This window comes from Scardinius erythrophthalmus, assembly GCF_964197995.2.
Source record: "Scardinius erythrophthalmus genome assembly, chromosome: 7".
NCBI lineage: Eukaryota > Metazoa > Chordata > Actinopteri > Cypriniformes > Leuciscidae > Scardinius > Scardinius erythrophthalmus.
The window spans coordinates 16,726,626-16,746,737 of NC_138227.1; the positions used below are offsets into that span (position 1 = coordinate 16,726,626).

At 40.4% G+C, this 20,112-nt stretch overlaps 1 protein-coding gene across 1 annotated transcript in view; it reads right to left on the reverse strand.

Annotated features, from left to right (window-relative positions):
• LOC308693687 (alpha-2-macroglobulin-like) overlaps nucleotides 1–18,785 on the reverse strand; it is a 32,296-nt gene extending 13,511 nt beyond the window's left edge. The window contains exons 1-15 of the mRNA XM_081370770.1: nucleotides 18,677–18,785; nucleotides 18,078–18,258; nucleotides 17,812–17,968; nucleotides 16,917–16,969; nucleotides 16,775–16,795; nucleotides 16,429–16,594; nucleotides 6,816–6,900; nucleotides 6,496–6,607; nucleotides 6,258–6,378; nucleotides 6,035–6,144; nucleotides 5,771–5,941; nucleotides 5,422–5,655; nucleotides 5,105–5,314; nucleotides 4,868–5,017; nucleotides 4,104–4,229 (exon numbers count right to left, since the gene is read on the reverse strand). Coding sequence (XP_081226896.1) covers nucleotides 4,104–4,229; nucleotides 4,868–5,017; nucleotides 5,105–5,314; nucleotides 5,422–5,655; nucleotides 5,771–5,941; nucleotides 6,035–6,144; nucleotides 6,258–6,378; nucleotides 6,496–6,607; nucleotides 6,816–6,900; nucleotides 16,429–16,594; nucleotides 16,775–16,795; nucleotides 16,917–16,969; nucleotides 17,812–17,968; nucleotides 18,078–18,258; nucleotides 18,677–18,762 — 1,983 coding nt within the window. The 5' untranslated portion in view covers nucleotides 18,763–18,785. The remainder of the gene's footprint in view (nucleotides 1–4,103; nucleotides 4,230–4,867; nucleotides 5,018–5,104; nucleotides 5,315–5,421; nucleotides 5,656–5,770; nucleotides 5,942–6,034; nucleotides 6,145–6,257; nucleotides 6,379–6,495; nucleotides 6,608–6,815; nucleotides 6,901–16,428; nucleotides 16,595–16,774; nucleotides 16,796–16,916; nucleotides 16,970–17,811; nucleotides 17,969–18,077; nucleotides 18,259–18,676) is intronic.
• Nucleotides 18,786–20,112: the final 1,327 nt, after the last annotated feature.

Consider the following 20,112-nt stretch of genomic DNA (forward strand, 5'->3'; position numbering starts at 1 on the left):
CAGCATCTCAGATAGCTTAGAAGAACTAGATATTACAACAGAAACGTTTAACTCTCTCTTTTCCAGCACTTTAGACACAGTTGCTCCGTTGCGCTTAAAGAAGATTAAAGAAAATAGTTCAACGCCGTGGTACAACGAGCACACTCGGGCCCTTAAGAGAGCAGCCAGAAAAATGGAGCGCAACTGGAAGAAAACAAAACTAGAGGTATTTCGCATTTCATGGAAAGAGAGCTCAATTACTTACAGAGAGGCTTTAAAAGCTGCTAGATCTGCTTATTTTTCAACCCTATTAGAAGAAAATAAACATAATCCTAGGTATTTATTTGAAACGGTGGCTAAACTAACGAAAAATAAAGCTTCAAGCACCGAAGTTTCCAAGCAACACAGCAGTAATGACTTTATGAACTTCTTCACTTATAAGATTGATAATATCAGGGACAAAATTATAACTATGCAACCGTCTACTACAGTATCGCATCAGGCAGTGCATTGTAGTCTCCCTGAGGAAAAATTTGATTCATTCGTTGCTATAGGAGAGGAAGAATTTACTAAACTCATTAAATCATCTAAATCTACAACATGTATGTTAGACCCTATACCGACTAAGCTACTGAAAGAAATACTTCCAGAGGTCATAGATCCTCTTCTTAATATCATTAATTCGTCTTTGTCTCTAGGATACGTACCAAAAAACTTTAAGCTGGCTTTGATTAAACCGCTTGTTAAAAAAACGCAACTTGATCCTTCAGAATTAGTCAATTACAGGCCGATCTCGAATCTACCTTTTCTGTCAAAGATATTAGAAAAGGCAGTATCCTCACAACGGTGTTCCTTTCTTGAAAGAAATGATATCTGCGAGGATTTCCAGTCCGGATTTAGACCGTACCATAGTACCGAAACAGCTCTCGTTAGAGTCACAAATGATTTGCTCTTATCATCCGATCGTGGTTGTATCTCTCTATTAGTGTTACTCGATCTTAGTGCTGCATTTGACACCATCGACCACAACGTTCTTTTAAATAGATTAGAACATTATGTTGGCATTACGGGAAATGCACTAGCATGGTTTAAATCATACTTATGACCGTTATCAGTTTGTAGCAGTAAATGATGAGATGTCTCATCGATCACAAGTTCAGTATGGCGTACCACAAGGCTCAGTACTAGGACCGCTGCTGTTCACTCTGTACATGCTACCCTTAGGAGATATCATTAGGAAACATGGCATTAGCTTTCACTGTTATGCCGATGATACTCAGCTCTATATTTCTTCAAAACCTAACGAAACTTATCAATTCACAAAATTAACGGAATGCATAGCGGATATAAAAAATTGGATGACTTGTAATTTCCTACTTCTAAATTCTGAAAAAACAGAGTTTCTAATTATTGGACAAAAAACTTCCTCACGTAATAACCTAGAATACTGTCTAACACTTGATGGCTGCTCTGTTAAGTCTTCGTCGTCGGTTAGGAACCTGGGTGTGCTCTTTGATACCAATCTTTCATTTGAAAGTCACGTGTCTAGTATCTGTAAAACTGCATTTTTCCATCTTAAAAATATATCTAAATTACGTCATATGCTCTCATTGACAAATGCGGAACAATTAGTTCATGCGTTCATGACCTCAAGGCTAGATTATTGTAATGCTCTACTAGGTGGTTGCCCTGCACGCTTAATAAACAAACTACAGCTGGTTCAAAACGCAGCAGCTCGAGTTCTTACCAGAACCAGGAAGTATGACCATATTAGCCCAGTTCTGTCAAAACTGCATTGGCTCCCTATTAAACATTGCATAAATTTTAAAATATTGCTGATTACTTACAAAGCACTGAATGGTTTAGCTCTGCAGTACTTGAGCGAGCTCTTAACGCATTATAGTCCGTCACGTCTATTACGATCTCAAAATTCCGGCCAGTTGATTATACCTAGAATATCAAAATCCACTGCTGGCGGTAGATCCTTTTCCTATTTAGCACCAAAACTCTGGAACAGTCTTCCTACCATTGTCCGGGAAGCAGACACACTCTGTCAGTTCAAAGCCAGATTAAAGACACATCTCTTTGACCTAGCTTTCACATAATACATTATAAACTTCTATAATTTAATGTTATGCTGCATAGATTAGGTCAGCCGGAACCGGGAACACTTCCCAAAAATCCTGATGTACTCGTTACATCATGAGAAGAATGGCATCTACGCTAATTTTAGTGTCTGTGTTTATCCCAAGGTTTTTCCTGCAGCCTGCCGGATCCAGGCCGTATCCAGATCTGACGAAGGACCTTCACCTGGACCGATGACAACGCAGTGCTGAAGTGCCAACTAGTCTCTCCCTATGGAGGATCCCACTACCACTCTACAGATAAGGCGTTGTCGGGAAAATTCGTCTTGCGGTCCTACCCCAAAGCAACAAATAAAATAAAATTCCTTATCAAAATTTATAAGGAAAGACAAGTATTTTGTTTAGGCTTGGCTTGTAGGGAATTCCAAACCTGCGTATATTCTAACGCACATAACTATAGAACCCATTCTAAATGCGCATGTGACCGCCATCAGCGTTTCTCACAGGTTCGCGTTTAAAGTCTGTGTAGAGAGTATGGTGTCGTCTTAGCGGCCCCTAATTTAATAACAAATGATCATTGCGACGGAACCAAATCAATTAAAACTAACTTTAGATGGAAATAACTTAACTCTGCTGTAAAGCCGAAACAATCTCTGTTACCTTAAATTATACGCTTATCTCTGTAAAGCTGCTTTGAGACAATCTACATTGTTAAAAGCGCTATATAAATGAAGATGACTTGACTTGACTTGACAAACAGGAACACAAGGAACCGGAGGCTTGATGATCTCTTCAGGTTGAAAGGTGTTACAGTCTAGCTGTCAGACAGTTAGGGTCAATGGCCAGTAAACCTCAGGATACAAGGTAGGTCAGAAACAAACACAAGACTCACAATGAACAATAGAAGACAAGATAAACAGACAAGGCACGAGAGTATAATTAAATAGGCAAATAAAGGATTAAAAGTAAAACAGAACAAAAACTAGAGGAAAAAGAGAAAAGCTTGGAATAAAACAAAAGAACTTGCAATCAAAAAGATAAATAAAACAAAAGAACAAACTAATAAGGAGTTAGAAACTGGAAATGACCTAGAGAAGAAATTAAATTAAAAGAGAAAAAACAAAACCTAACTATAACAAGACTTGAAGGAAAAAGCAAAAGGATACACTACTGCAAGAAACGATCAAATACTCAACTGGAACAGGAACTATGTTTAACCATTCAAAGGCAAACAAGACTATACCACAAAGCACACAAAACGAACCAGCAAAGACATGAGGGAAAGAGGCACAATATAAAGGGACCAGAGCACATGAGGATCAGGTGAGCACAATTAGTGAAACGAGGGCAAGACGTGGACTAAACCAGGGGGCGTGGTAACAGGAAGCAAGGAGGCAGGACAAGAGGAGCACATGGCAAACACAAACAAAGACAGAGCCATGTGCTCAGACACAAGACAAACAAGGAAACATTAAACAGTGACAAAACAGACAAGACTGTCAGGGTGGGATCCTGACAAATATAGCCTATTCTTATGCCTATTCATTATTTTTCTAGCGTGAATAGGGTGAAATTTACTGAGTTGATTACTTACATCAAGACAAACAAAAAATGTATTACAAGTTTTTTTAAATTGTTTGTTAACATGGACAAACGGTGCATAATCTAATTACGTATGCGCTAATTTGCATAAATACCACAACAGGTCTAAACATTGGGTCTAGCCAGGTGAAAATGTCTTGTTGAATCTTGTTGACACATAACAGTAAAATACTTAATGTTAAGGTCTGAATGGAACCCATTTCCCCTAATGGGATTCTTTGGGGCTTTTTTTCCTTACTCAGGACATATTGAGGATACAAATTCAGTTGAGTTCGCTTCTGTTGCAATTTGTTCAGGGTTGACCACCATTATAGCTTAAAATGACTGGACTAATAATCAAGATAACATTTTTATGCATTTACTTGAACATGTACAGTATATACTCTCCCAATCGAGAGTATCTAGTGCACTGCCACACATACTATATCCACCTGTTACCTTTAAGGATTCATAGGCGTTGTCTGTCTGCACAGCTCGACGGGGTCTCACATGCAGACACTCCCGCTCATCTTCAACAGTATAAGGATAATCTGACCCCGACTGCACTGGCAGCAAGTTGAAGACCTGTGACGGGACCAAGTTCACACATTATCAGTATGATTTCTAAATAATTTATGTATTTTCAACAAAACTTTAATTCCATTTTGGTGAGAAAAGAATACAGAATCATGTTAAATCTCCTGAGATCAGGATTTTAGCTTAAACACTGATGGATCTTTAATGTAAAATTACAAATATATGTCTCACATGTGTGTCATTACGAGTAGTGTGTCATAAACACTATAATATAGTGTTTTTAAATAACATATTAGGGTGTTTTCTATATGTTCTATGCTGTGTTGAAACTTGCTGAAACTTGTCTTTTGTGAGAGTGTACAAAATATCTTGTGTTCTAAGAGATTACAGCCTGGCCTCCAAGGTCATGGGATGGGGAGTGTAAATATGATGGGGTCATGGGAAAGTGATGGTGTCTTTTCACTGAGGACAGAGCATTGTTCTGTATGTCAGACAACCTTCTTGCTGCATGAATAAAGTTTTAAAAGACAAATTCCTGGTCTGAATTTCATTTTGGCCTCACGCAAGTAATTTTTCCTCAACAGATCATAGCAGTAATAACTAAAGTCTGTTATCACTAAATTTCCACTGTAGATTCCCACTATGAAGACGCAGTTAATCAATACAAAATCTTAAAGCATCTACACCTTGTCAACATCCAGACGTTCTCCTGACTTCAGGATCAGGACGCTCTGATCTACAGCACTGAGGCCACACAGTGAACCAGGCTGAGCTGAGAGCTGGAGAGTGTTTTTCTCACCAGGAACCGCTTTAGCAGGAGAAAACTGCAGAGACACCTGTGAAATACAGTGAATAGCATTTATTTTAGAATTGAGTCAGCAATACAGTTTAAAGAGGTTCATTTCTAAAGCTACAAAGCATACCTTGTTTTTGAAACACTTTTCAATGTTGAAATTTTTGCTACTCGCTACAACATTTTCACTGGGCAGAACACAGTATGCCAGAATCTGCAGTACAGGAGCCAGATCTGATCCAACAGACAGTTTGAACGACATTGTGCCATTTGCTCCATTAGAAGACTTCACTTCAACCTTCTCATATCCATGATGAACGATCACTCCTCTGGACAAGACCTGAAACAGACAGATGACACTCTAATAACAAACTGACTAGAGCAGCCAAATAATACTGTTAAACAAAAACATCTCTGTAATAATATAAATACTGCACATGTTCTCACCATATAGACAATGTCCGTTTTGAAGTCTTCAACAGTCTCTCCAATAAAATAATACTTGATGGTGGCTGTAAACTCAGAGTCACACTTTAATGGTTGCTCAGTATTCTCTATAATCAATTCACTTAGTGTTGGGGTGTATGGAGTGGCAGGCTGGAAGAGCTGGACTGTTTTTTCATCCACAGAGATGTAAGGCTTGTTGTGGCTATAATAACGGGACTCTAGAGAGACACTTGCCTGATAACAAAGAATCAGAAATAACTCATGCAACTGAACTCTTCAGGAAACACAAAAGAAAACTAAACAAACAAACAAACAAACAAACAAACAAACAAACAAAAAAAACTCTTACAATCAGATTAATATCACTTTTAGAATGACTGGACGTATTAAAAGAGAAGCTGGCCCGTCCATCGCTGTCTGTAGTGAGATTTAGGAGCAGTTCTGGGGACCAAGTGTTACCCTCCATAAGATAAACCTCTTTGTTTTGAATTGGAGCACCTTTGAAATTTGAGAGTTTGATCTGTTGAAAATAAGATTTTGCAGAAATACATTAAGGAATAATTCCATACATAATTAATGGTGTTAAACTGAGACAAACTGATTTTAGACTTACTTTTCCTTCTATAATTGATCCATGTTCATATGTTTTGGGCAGCTCAGTAAATGTGGCTTTACCAATTTCATAAGTGAGAGTTACAGATTCAGATTTTGTCATGGTGATCTCTGTAAACAGTAAAAACACCAAAATAAATATTCTTTAAAATAAAATTAAAGTAAAACATAAAAAATGAGAAATTCAAAGAAGTAACAGGATCTGACCAAATCCCGGAGCTCACCTGTTCCTTCTTCTGTAACCATTGCCTCAACACGAAGAGAATTCTCCAGCCTATCATTTAGTGTGGCGTTGAAAAAGACTGATATTTCTAAGGTATGGATGGCACAGCCTGTCTTTTTTATCTAATAATAATGAATGAACGCAAACATAACATGTTAACTAAAGAGTGGTTTAACTGAATAAATTGAGGAAAGATAATGTGCCATTAATTTACATGAATTGTGTTTCAACTCACATACCTCAATGGTTTCCTCTAAACACACTGGAGTGGTGTAAAGGCTCTGGTAGGACAAAATATTACGACACACTTTCACCCATGATTTACCAGGTACAGGCTGTCCATAAGTGTATCTGTGAAAAAGGTACAAGCAACTGATCTACAGCCCAGGGTTGAGTTAAGCAACTAATATATTAGGATGGGGGTTACTGTAAATAAATGACATCAAAGTTTAAAAGAAAAAAAGAAAACAATTATCAATTAAATCAAAGTAACTTAATTGTGCCAAGATTGTAAGAACACACGGCTCGCTTAATGCAGGAAATAAAATAAACCACTCACTTTCCGCAAATCTCAATTATCAGTTCCTCTTCTTCAACACTCACTTCATTTGGGCTTTTTACAGTAACTTCAAACTTAGGCAAAACTAGAAGTGAAAAGGCAGACATTAGAGTTCCCTTTCAAAAGATACTCTCAATGCTGCGCTGAGCGCTATGGGAAAACATATTTGTTTGACCGGTTGTGAACACGTGTGGCAAATACACCAAGAATTTGGCTTAAATTAGGTGAGCTTTCAGGTTCCATCCTTCCCTTTCTCTTGTTCTTTCACCAGATCGTGAGGTCCCCAAGCCCGTTTATAGAGCATGCTCCAGCGTTTCTTCAGACCTCTTCAGTTCTCTTAGGGAAATGGATATCGAGTGCACTGCCTCTGAACGGTCCTCTAGTGATGACAGATCATACAATGAGCTACTCAAGGTAGTTACTCATGCTGTGGACAGTCTTCAAATAGACTGGCCATAGAAACAAGAGACAACCAGACGCTCAAATTTAGACGACAGATTTCTGTCGGGTGGCCAAGGGGAGGCATCAGAGAGACAGTCCTTCCCCTTCTTTCAAGGTCTCCATGATGAACTATCAAGGCTATGGAATAAAATATATTCTTCCTGTGTCTTTGTGCCTGCGATGTTGGTTTATTAGGTCAATGTCTATTATTTTCATATAAAAATTCTGCCACAACACAGGGAGTACCTGAGTTTAGCTTTTGGGGGCGAAGCTTACCAATTCCGGGATCTTCCAATTGGCCTAGCCTTGTCACCCCGCACATACACAAAATACATGGATGCAGCACTGGCTCCTTTGATTACAGGGCATCCGCATTTTAAATTACATAGACGACTGGCTGATACTAGCCCAGTCTTAAGAGTTTGTGCGACATTGAGATATCGTCCTAGCTCATCTTCATACTCTGGGGTTGAGACTCAATGCCAAGAAAAGTATTCTCTCTCTGGCCCAGAGAACAATGTATTTAGGGGTCATATGGGACTCGGTCACCATGCGGGCACAGTTGTCTGCCGCACGTGTTAAGTCCATCTTAAACACCCTGAACAATGTCAGGCTAGGTCAGGAAATAACTCTCAGTCATTTTCAAAGAATTCTCCATCTTATGGCAGTTGCGTACATGGTTATACCTTTGGGCCTTCTGCACAGGAGGCCATTTTAGTTGTGGCTCAGGGCCAAAGGATTTCATCCAAGGGCCAGTCCCCAAAGGTGAATAAGGTTTACAAGCCACGGGCTTTATACCCTTTCTGTAGCCACGTTTCCACTGTCGGGACAGTGCAAGCCAGGGATTTAAACGGTCGTGCCAGGCTAAAAGCCCCGGGCCTGTAGCACCGAGCCCAAAACTGTCGGGCCAGAAACTCTGCAGTGCTTCACTAAAACATGCCCGTAACACGCCTCTCTGGAACAAAGTCACACTAACCCATCATTTCACCAACAAATGGACCTTTAATAAAAAATAAAAATAAATTAAAATTGTAACTGTTTGCAGGCATTTTTGTTGTTTACTTGAATATTTAAAACCCAAGAATCGATGTTTTACCACAGGTTTAGAATAAAAAGTGATACATTGATACATTGATCAAAACTGCACAATAGTCACAAAGAAAAAAAGTGGTTTACCGTTAGGTCTATTTAAAATAAGAAAGAGGACAGACTTACTTATTAAGTCGCGTCTGTTTCTGTTTATTTGGTAGGTACAGGACATATTTACATCACATTTAGAATATTTTCAGTCAGAGAAACTGAGGAAGCTCCTGCAAAAAAAGTTGCTTTATTTTATGATAGCCCGGTTCCGGTATAAAGAGATGAGACGTAGGCTATTGCCTTTAGGATTTGTCTGATTTCTTCAAGCGTTCATATTTGCTGTTTACTATGGTAATGGTTAGCGTTCAGTCTTTTGCATCACATAAATATTTTATAAGGTGATCAGAATTCACATTGGATCACAAACAGAAGGCATTCAAACATGAAAGTGAGTTTTGAGGTAAATTATTATAGTCTTTAATGCAGATGTTAGCTGTGACAGAATCAACATCAGATGTCAAATGTCGAATCTGAACCACTGAATTTGTGGAAGTGAATTTGTAAGGCGAAATAAAATGGACTGAAAATTGCCTGTCAAATATTATAGGTTGTATTTTAAACTGAATAAACATTTTGGAAGTGAAATCTGAAAGGTGAATATGGATTATTGAATTTTTAAAAATGAAAATGTGTCTGAAATGTTTTGAATTGAAATTAATCACAGCTTAAATATTCAACCATGTTGAATTTCAGCCCATAAAAATACAATGCATTAAAATGCAAGCGCGGTTATTTATTTATTTATTTTTAATTTTTAAAATTTTTGTTTGAAAACGATTTTTCATTATTTTACTTCCATAGTTTACCTAAATAATGACAGCGTCATATTGCATTGTATTGGTCCATGGAAAGTTGATACTCTATACTGTAGTTATGTATATTATAACATTGCATACTTGTAAAGTGATCCACTGGAGGCACGTGTAAATGAGAACCCAAGTGCAGTTTATTATAAGCAAAACCAAACATGAAACAAAAACATGGCGTGGCATGAAAACTCAAAACAAGACATGAACTTTGAACAGAACTCACAAACAGTGATTACAGGGAACAATACTTGACAAAGACACATGTCAAACATGAGGGCTTAAAAACACAGACTAATGACAAGACAAGGGACACCTGTGGAGACTTCCGGCAAGATGGCGGATTGAGCAGTCGCTTTTTTCGGAACTCGTTTAAGTTAGTCCCAAAGTTAGTTTGAAGTAGTTGAAAGTCCATTGTGAAGAGGTGTCATGGATGCACAGAAACTAATTAAACCGGCCAAATTCATAAAGGGCTCCAAAGAAAAGAATATTCCGCGGGAAGTCGGTGGGAAAGATGACCCTTGTGTTACGGAGCACGACTGTGTTATGGACACCGTTCAGCTAAACAAGAGGGACCGTACTGTCGACTCCTTACCAACTACGCCAGTTAAAAATCCTGCAGGGAAAAAGCCCAAACCAGCTGATGACGGTGAGAATAGCGAAGTTTCCAACAACGCCATTTTACAGGCAATACTGGGCCTTGAAAAATGAGTGGATGTGCAACTAGCTGATCTGAAGGAGCAGACAAAACAAAGTAGCGTCATGATTGCTAGTTTAGCCAAAGTTGTCCAGTTCAATGCGGAGGAAATGAAAGAATGCAAAAAGAAAGTTGAAGATTTGAAGAAACAAAACGACCAGCTGAGGATGAGGTGGTGTCTGCAGATTAAAGGTTTGGAAGAAAAAAGAGATGAGAACATTCGAGAACAAGTCGCCGAAATCCTCCGGAAAATCGCACCAGATCTTGAGTCGAAGGTGGAGGATGCAGTTGACGACGTTCATAGAACGGCGAGAAAGATGGATAACAAGATCAGACACGTTGTCATTCTATTTGCAAAGAGATGGGTGAAAGGAGAAATCTGGCGTCGGACCAAGAACTCGCAGGTCTGCATGGATGAAGGCATCCGCTTTGCGGAAATGTTGCCACGGGAGGACTGGGAGGAGAGAAGACGCTTGTGGCCGCAAATTGAACAAGCGCTGGAAAACGTAATCGGTTACCTAACGTAACCTCTGTTCTCTCTAGAAGAGGGAACGAGTATTGCGTAAGTAGCTTACGCTGCGGGAAAAGTCATCTTTTCTCGAGATATGAAGCCAAAAAATTATCCTTAATTTTTAATAATCTTGTCAACGCAGTGCAGCAGCCTTCAGACCTAGGGCGAGCTTACTAGCGTGCCCATTGGCTGCCCTGCGGCAACTGCAGCAGCCTATCGCTGAGCCGTTGGCGTGACGTCATGTCCAATGAGCGCGCTTGGCGTGCTTCATGCGTCACAGCCCGCGAAAAAGGGGTGTGTGGCTTAGCGTATATAAGCACGGCTCAGAGGCTGCTTTAGCTGGTTTCTGTCGCTGAAGCGAGAGAGCTCGTGGCACGAGCACGGCAGGTTACGCAATACTCGTTCCCTCTTCTAGAGAGAACAGCGGTTTACGTAACGGTAACCGATTACGTTCTCTTACGAGAGGTTCTCTCGTATTGCGTGTAGCGACAATGCCTGACATGCGGTCACATGCTGTTCCAATTAGTAATTCCTTGTCTCCAAACACGTCCTTCGTTGTCTTTTTAGACAACGGGTCTGTCCACGGCGTCGCCAAGTTTACTTGGACATGTCAAAATTGCAATCTGGTTAATAATTTCCCCCGAGGGACATTTGAGCCATAAAGAGGACCCTGTTTTTAAGAACCCCTTTGTAAAACCCCCCTAGTTCAGCATGGACTTCCAGTGATTTTACAGCCTCGTGACATTCCACACACACACACACACACAGATTCGTGGACTTTCAACCAGAAACCCACCACGAGATGCAACTGAAGCACATTTCCATATATGGACTTCCACATAGTAAAATTTCATTTTACCATTCATTACAAATTTATAATAGAGGTGTGACTTGCTAGAGTAAAATCTTTAATTCTGAAGGTTCATGAAAGAAGTTCCTCAATAGTGTCTTGTGGTAACCCTACCTCAGACCATAAAACTTTACGACTGAGGAAAGCAGAACATTCCAAGCGAGCCACGTCCAGATTTTCCATTGACTTACCCACATAGGACATTACCAAAATGTTGATATGTATTCCTATGTTTCTCAAGTGTCTTCACATGCCATAACGGAAACACTGACAATTTCATTGTGTGTTTAATCAAACTTTATTTGTGTGTAATTATGCATATAGATGTAACATCATGTTTCCCCGACCTTTATCTGTCATAATTAGTATCTGTCTGACCGTCCTGTTTTAATTCAACCCGTCACACATAGTAAATTACAGTAAGATGTATTGTTCCAGGTGTACAATCTTAAGAAGAAATATGAATTCTTTCTCTCATAAGACATATGGTGAAAGTAGGCGTTTTCTTCTTCACACAAAGAGAATTTTCCCGCTTCAGAAAAGACAATCTGATTCGCTGTCGTTCCAAGAGAAGGCGTAAACAGATGTTTGTTAAAAGGCAGAAACCCCCTCATCACTCTCTCTTCCTTCTTCGCTCACCTCTTCTCCCATCGATCCCGCTGACCTCCTCTCCTCCCCGGCAGCGCTTCTCCAAGGATCATCTGAAGAAGGCCTTAGTCTTCTCCTCGGACAACACATGTTCGAGTCGTAGCTGCCGTTCTTTGCAACTAAGCTCATCCGTGCCTTTCCCCTCAAAAAGGGAAATGATCTAACTTTCTCGGTAACTTAAATTCAAGTAAGCCTTTACATCGTCTTGCGAAACGACCCAGAAGACGAACTGAACCTTCTCGGTAATGTTACATGCAGTGAGCCTTTAAACTTCGCGGCACCTGAAGACACAGCAGAAACAGGATCGACATCGTCACGCTGCCCTGCCTCAGCCTCACGCCGAACAGAGAACAAACGTGCAAGTAAAACATTATTCTGATAAAACTGCTTTCCAGGTTGTCTCGTGAACTTAGGTTCTATTTGTATGTAATAATTACTAGCTTCCACATTCTCTGCCTTTCTTTCTTTCTTTCTTTCTTTCATTTCATGTTATCCTGATCACGTATTTTCTTGTTTGGTTAAATGTGTGTTTGTTTTATTTTTTTGTATTTTTACGTACGTTTATATTCGTAGCTCATATAATCTCTAGTTATGCATTTATTAAAATTCATAAATACTTTTCACTGTCTCCGTGTTTGAAAACCCACCATTCTAAAGTCAATGAAACAAAAGATCTTAAGCTACAAGCTCGATATTAGACTACATTCAGTAGTTTTAATTAATAAACTCAGAAGGTTTGATGTCCGTGGCCAGGAGATCAAACTTTCTTGGAGTTTGTAAAGAGATAACCCTTCTTAACTGTGATAATCTCACCTTTATTCGCTGGACGAATAACGATTAGATCAGTTACAGAACCAGTTAATCTCTATAATTGATCAAATAAATGTACATGCGACTTATGAATTATGACCATGAGTCATAATTATTAATATTTCCAAAATTCCCTATATTCTTGAGCTAATTCAAATTTACCCCGAGTCGTATTCGTTACATGCGTAAGTAGCTTACGCTGTGGGAACACCCTTGTCAACGCTGTGCGCGCCCAGCATCCACTAAATGAGTCCCAGGGAAAACCCGGGGAACACTCTGAGAGGGAATCGGGCGGCCAAAAAGGCTAGCGCAGTACACAAGCACACATTAGGGAGCTCAGAGCGGCACCGCCGGTCTGAACTGACAATCCCTGCATAGCGCAGCTCAACCAGCAGAGCTAAATCAACCACAGTAGCCCGCGCACAGATAGTGGGCCGGTCTATGCGTGACTTAGACTGACAAAACTTCCACCTGCAAGGCGGGAACTTCCAGGTTGTAAAACCTAACAAATGTCGAGGGGGAGGCTCAGCCCGCCGCCGTACAAATGTCATGAATGGAAATTCCGCTGGACAACGCCCGCGACGAGGCCATGCCTCTGGTGGAGTGAGCTCTAATGCCCAGAGGGCACTGCTGGTCTTTAGACGCATAAGCAGTCGCGATAGCGTCCACTATCCATCTGGATAGGCTGTGTTTCGAGGCGGCGAGACCTTTGGTGCGCCCACCAAACGAAACAAATAGCTGGTTCGAGCGCATGAAGGCAGAGGAGCGTGTGATATAGTTTCTCAGCGCTCTGACTGGGCAGAGGAGATTGCCATCGACCTCGCTGCCAGAAGTCGGCAGGGCTGAGAGAGAAATGACCTGTGCTCTGAAGGGAGTGCCCAATATCTTTGGGACATAACCATGCCTCGGTTTGAGAATGACTCAGGAGTCATTAGGTCCGAACTCAAGGCACGCGGCGTTAACAGATAACGCGTGAAGGTCTCCCACATGTTTGACTGAAGACAGGGCTATCAGAAAAACGGTTTTGAGCGTGAGGTATTTCATATCCACGGGTTCAAAGGGATGAGCTTTCAGGGCCTCTAGGACCAGGGAAAGATCCCACATTGGAACCGAGGTGGGTCGCGGGGGGTTCATCCTCCTGGCTCCCTTAAGGAAGCTGGTGACGAACTCATTCCTTCCTAATGCACGGCCCAGCTTTTTGTTCTAAAACCCTGAAAACGGAATATGTAAATAAGTATGAATCACATTCAATGAATATGTAAATCAAACGGCGTGCTTCGGCGTGCTTCCCTGATTCTCCTGATGACTTGTGGCAACAGGGAGACCGGGGGAAAAGCATATAGCGGGCCGCTGGGCCAGGTCTGGGCCAGCGCGTCCTCGTTCTTCGTAAAGAACTTTGGGCAGTGAGCGTTGTCTTTTGACACAAAGAGGTCGACTTTCGCTTTGCCGAAATGGCGCCACAGTGACTGGACTGTTTGGGGTGTAGAGACCACTCCCCAGGGGGAACGTTGTCCCCGGACAGTCTGTCGGGGCCCTCGTTCCGGTGGCCAGGCACATGCGCGGCTCTCAGCAAGCGCAGAGAGTGCTGAGCCCACACGAGGAGGCGTTCTGGGTGCAGAGCATCTTGGATCTGACACCGCCCTGGCGGTTCACGTAGGCCACTACCGATGCATTGTCCGTACGGACTAGAACATGGTGACTTAGGAGGAATGGGAGGAAGTGCTTGAGCGCTTTCTCGACTGCGAGCATCTCTAGACAGTTTATGTGTAGGAGATTCTCCTGGTCTGACCAGCGGCCACAGACCGGTCTGCCTTCGAAGAGCGCTCCCCAACCTAGGTTGGAAGCGTCTGTCAAGACAACTTTCCGGTGCGAGATCGCTCCCATCATCACTCCTGTTTGATACCATTCGGCTGCCAGCCAGGGCCGCAGGGCTGAGATGCAGCCCTGATTCACTCTGACTCGTAAGCCGCCGGCCGCCCAGGCTCGGTGGGGCACGCGCGCTTTTAGTCAGCATTGAAGCGGGCGCATGTGCAGAAGGCCCAGCTGAAGCACTGCTGCAGCTGAGGCCATATGCCCCAGGATACGCTGGAATGCCTTCAGCGGAGCCTGGCTGCCCTCTTGGAAGGATGCGGCGAGATGGCGAATGCGGCGCGTGGCTTCCTCCGACAATCTGGCCGTCATAGCCACTGAGTCCAGTTCTATACCCAGAAAGGAAATTGACTGGTGGGGCGATAATGAGTTCTTGGTCCAGTTGACCGAGAGACCCAGACCTTCCAGGTGGCTGAGAGGCATTGTTCGGTGAGACACAAGCTCTGTCTCTGACCGCGCTAAAATCAGCCAATCGTCCAGATAGTTCAGTATCCGCATTCCCTGTCTTCTCAGGGGAGCGAGAGCCGTGTCCATGCACTTCGTAAATGTACGGTGTGCCAAAGACAGACCGAACGGTAGGACTGTGTATTGATATACCCGACCGTCGAAGGCGAATCTCAAGAATGGCCTGTGACGGGGTATTATCTGGATCTGAAAGTACGCGACCTTCAGATCCAGAGAGATAAACCAGTCTCCTGGGCGAATTTGCGCAAGGATTTGTCTGGTTGTGATCATTTTTAACGACTAAAGATAGATAGATAGATAGATAGATAGATAGATAGATAGATAGATAGATAGATAGATAGATAGATAGATAGATAGATAGATAGATAGATAGATAGATAGATAGATAGATAGATAGATAGATAGATAGAAAGATAGAAAGATAGATAGATTTTTACAAACTACTTTAAACTTCAAGCTTTTAAAACTTTCTTTCTAACGAATTTTTCTTTCTTTCATTTTAACTCCAAAAAAAATTAAAATTTGTAAAAGTTGGAGAGGCCCATTACACTCCATTAGCTGCCCTTCTATGTACTATTTCTAATCCATCGAGACTCATTTAAGATTCCATTCTGTCTAATATTTATAAACTAAAAACCTTCAAACTTCAAACTTTTAAAACTACTTCAAACTTTCTGGCTAGGCTTTTTCATGCCAACTTAAAGTTTGTCTACAAACTTTTTTTATCTATGTTTTATTGTAGAACCGCACACATACCTGCACACAGACCAATGAATTCTCAGCGTTCAATAAACCCCTTTGATTGAATCAGACTGCCCTGATCCATTCCTGTGTTCTGATCGACACACCAAGAGGAAGGCTAGAGACATTAGAACCACCATAGAACAAAATCCTAGTTTAACTACTTAACATCCTGAGATAACCAGAGTAGCCAGAGCGAGCTGAGTGATGCTATCAAGAACATTCCCAGCGCTCAGCGCAGCATTGAGAGTAGCTTTTAAAAGGGAACGTCTCGGGTTACTTGACTGTAACCCTGTTCCCAAAGCAGGAACGAGATGCTGTGCTGCATTGCTTCACTGGGTGGCGTGTTCAGGACATTCTTCAGACAGTGACCTGAAAGTGCACCTGTCATACGTCTATTTATAGCCTCTGATTTGCGCATTCCAATGATGTCATCAGAGGTTATTTAAGCAAAATTTTCACAACCGGTCAAACAAAAATGTTTTCCCATAGTGCTCAGTGCATCATCTCGTTACCGCTTTGTCAGGGAACAGGGTTACAGTCAAGTAACCCGTGACATTCCCTTCTAAAAGCTACTACATATTATTGAAACTCTTCCCATGCAACATTGCAAATCATTTGTTTTAATGACTTACCATATTTCTTCACCTCAAAATCATGTGAGATCATCCTGTCACCAATAAAAGCCTTCAGTTTGTACATGCCTTGACGGGCCTCTGGGTTTAATTCATAAGAACGCTGCAAAATCCATCTTGTTGAAGAAACATTTGTCCATTGACCAATCCGGTTATGTCGACTGTCCTGTTTAATACCAGAGACAGTGCAGATATTTAGTTACAGTCAGCTACACATATCCTGACTATCAAAGAAGAAATGTATAATTAGCCTACTGAAAATACAATAATTGCAGAATTTCTATAGTGTTAATAAGATTTAAAACTTGTGTAAGTTATGACTACACAGAAGGTTTTGTGTTCTTACCTCAAGAACCACTGTACTATACTGTAAAAGAGCAAATAGTAATTAAAGATTAAAAGCCAAAAATGTGTTTATTTATTAAACGTGTATTCAACAATGCAAGAGAAAACAAGTGCAATAAAGATGCAAGATAAACACATCAGACCTGCTGATCAAGGGGTGCAAAGTTTGTATCCATGGTAACAACTCTGAAGTGCACTGTAAAATAGAAATGTGCTTTTAAAAAAAAATACATTTTTGACGTCTTCAGCTCTTATGCAAGGGACAAGGCTTACAGTCAGTATTTCACTCAAATGCAGGGCTGACAACTATATTTTGCTGTGGTTTGAACATGCCTTTTAAGCCAAATTAAACTATCACAGTAGCCTGTTTTAGACATAATTTTACAAAAAAAATTTACCAGTTTGCACCAGCTGACCAGTTAGAATCAAGTAGGCTCATACCAGACAGCTATTATCACATGTAACGATCTATAGCAGGAGTGTCAAACTCCTGAAGGGCCACAGAGTTTAGTCCCAACCCTGCTTCAACACACAGACCTGTAGATTTCAGATAAACCTGAAGGACTTTATTAGCTGGATCCTGATCCTGACATTAAAGCTAAACTCTGCAATGGCTCATCAAGAACACCCCTGATCTATAGTATCTCAAATAAAGTCATACACTGATAAAAGTGTAATTACAGTATTTAGGCTGAATATATGTTTGAATCTGAGGGGATTGTTCAAACACACACTAGATGACCATTCTTGTGTTTCCAAAGCTGTTAGATTTCAAAGCTATTGATCCTTATCTTCTTTCCTTATCTTTTCTAATGCTCCTCTTTTCTGTTTACAAGTTTGTAAATCCATTGAACTGTTTATTTAATGCTCTTTTACCACCTTCGGTTTGTGCAGCATTTGTAATTTTTGATCATCAGCTCATTGTATGATCATAGCGAACTTTACTTAATGTATATGTGTTATATAAGCTGTGATCAGGGTTTAAATGTCAGTGACACCAGCATTATTTACTGAGCCTTTGAGACATTCAAAGCTCACCTGTCTGTCCTGGAATATAGATAGGTTTATCAGTCTGGATAAAGGTCAGAGGATGGTAAGGCTTGAACATGACTTTTCTCTCTTCAGTCATCTTGAAAGTTTCTCCCTGTAGTTCGACCTTCATGTTCTGCACTGATTCTGCTTCGACCAGAGGAGCCTGATGAGAAATAACATACTGTATTTACAACCTGCCATCACAAAAAATAGATGCGTTATGGTGAAATATATTTGATAATAATCATCATGTGTATGTTTTGATGGCTGACTTTGAAGTTAAAGCAGCGGTGAAACTCTTCCTCAGCTTTCTCCTGCCGCAGTAAAGTGCTCTGGTAACCATGAACCAGATGAATGGTCAGGACAAGGCTTTCATTGGGCTTGAGAAGACTTGCACACAGTTTGGCCTCAGATCCAGACCCGATCACTGCAGGAAACGTCACCATGAAAGATCTGTCCAGAGAAAAGGATCATACAATATTGCCTGAGTAGTTAGATACAATAAGAAATAAAATGGGACTGAAAAATTTTAAATGGGACTGAAAATCAATACAGATTGTTTGCTATTGATCATATGAGAAGTGAGAATACAAGGGCAAACTGTGTAATGAAGTCTGGTGAATTAATTTAATGTTTTTTGTTTTTTTTTCAGAACAGTATTGCTCTTAAAAATACACAGTAATTAAATATGAATGATCATGCCTCATGTTGTCTTTTAAACAGCAAACCTCTACTGTGCAACACAGATCCATTAAATCAATACAGGAGAAATCATCAAGACTTACCTTACACAATAACTAATGGTATAATAATTTATCACACTTAGAAAGCAAAACACTGCCTTCCTCAGCAGAAATAGTTAAAAACTTACGGCCCAGATGTTTGTCCATTGACACAGATCAGGAGGAAAGAGAGCAGAAGGAGCCCTTTCCAACAGCAGCTCATATTCAGATTCATGATGACAATCGATCATACAGGTCATGAGATGAACTGGACCGTCTCTTTTAAAGGGACTCTCGTGTTAAAGGAGGTCCTTCAAAAACATTTCTATTGATCATCTGATTAATGATTCAACATGTAGGCAACGCAGTTCAACAACCTGTGCTAAAATGCAATTTGTTGTTTTGCCCAAAAATTATTTTTTTATGAGTTTGATAAATGATAAATACTAGCAGTTCAAGACTCTTGCACAGATTAGAATATTCAATTCATTATGAATGTTCCTGAGTGCATAATTCAGTGTTGAACTGTAAATCTTAATATTCTAAATAGTCATTTTATCTGCAATCAAAATGGAAGTTGAGAAGTTCAGTTCTTAGTAGTCAATAACATGCAAGAAATCAACTCAGATCTTATAGGGATATGGGGATATTTAATTTAATTAATCAATCAATGATACAATTGATCAGCATTACCAAACGTGGACGTTCCACTAGAAACAAACATTGATGTATTGTTTTAATTTATTACTGTGAAGCTGCTTTGATACAACCTGTGTTGTGAAAAGCGCTATATAAACTTGAATTGACTTAAAGTATATAAGTGTACATGCGATCATCTGAAAACAAACTCCTATCTTATCCTCATCTACAGAGAAATGTAGAGCTACTGACCTTTAACTCTGTGTAGACAAACAGTGGGCCAAGACAACTGATCATTAACATCCAGTGCAAATACATGCACCCACCCACTCAAACTGAGAGGGAGAGATACTGTAAGCTGCTGTTTGCATTTGTAAATTCTCTGCCTTCACAATACGACTAAACTTACGGCTACTGAAAGTCACCTAAAATCTGATGTGTAATATTAAATATGCAAGACACTTCCTGCTACCTGAGATTATATGCTATAATTATTTCATGTTCTTAACAGATGTTCAGTGTCATAGGTTTCATTTGGATGCTACGTGTGCTACACTAACTGGGACTAGGCTAACACTTGCATATTGTTGCCCTATTGCTGGTCTGATCGCTTCTATTGTTCTCCTCAGTTATAAGTTGCTATTGATAAACTACAGTCTGCTAAATGATTAAATGTAAATATTGCTCAAGTAAATGTTAATTATTATAGCACTGTTTTTGTCATGTCATAACCTTTATTCTCCTGAAAATTAGTCTGGCTTCCATACTCATTGCTCTCATCTCTGCGAGGTCCAGCAGTGTCCCTGATATTCTGAGCAATCAGTTCTGTATTGGTTTAGTGATTATTTTGAACCTTGTTCTGTTTATCTCCACTGAGAATTTTAGATTATCTTCTGGTTTTTAACCTGTTTTGGATGTTATTTTGGCATTAAAGAATACTGTACAT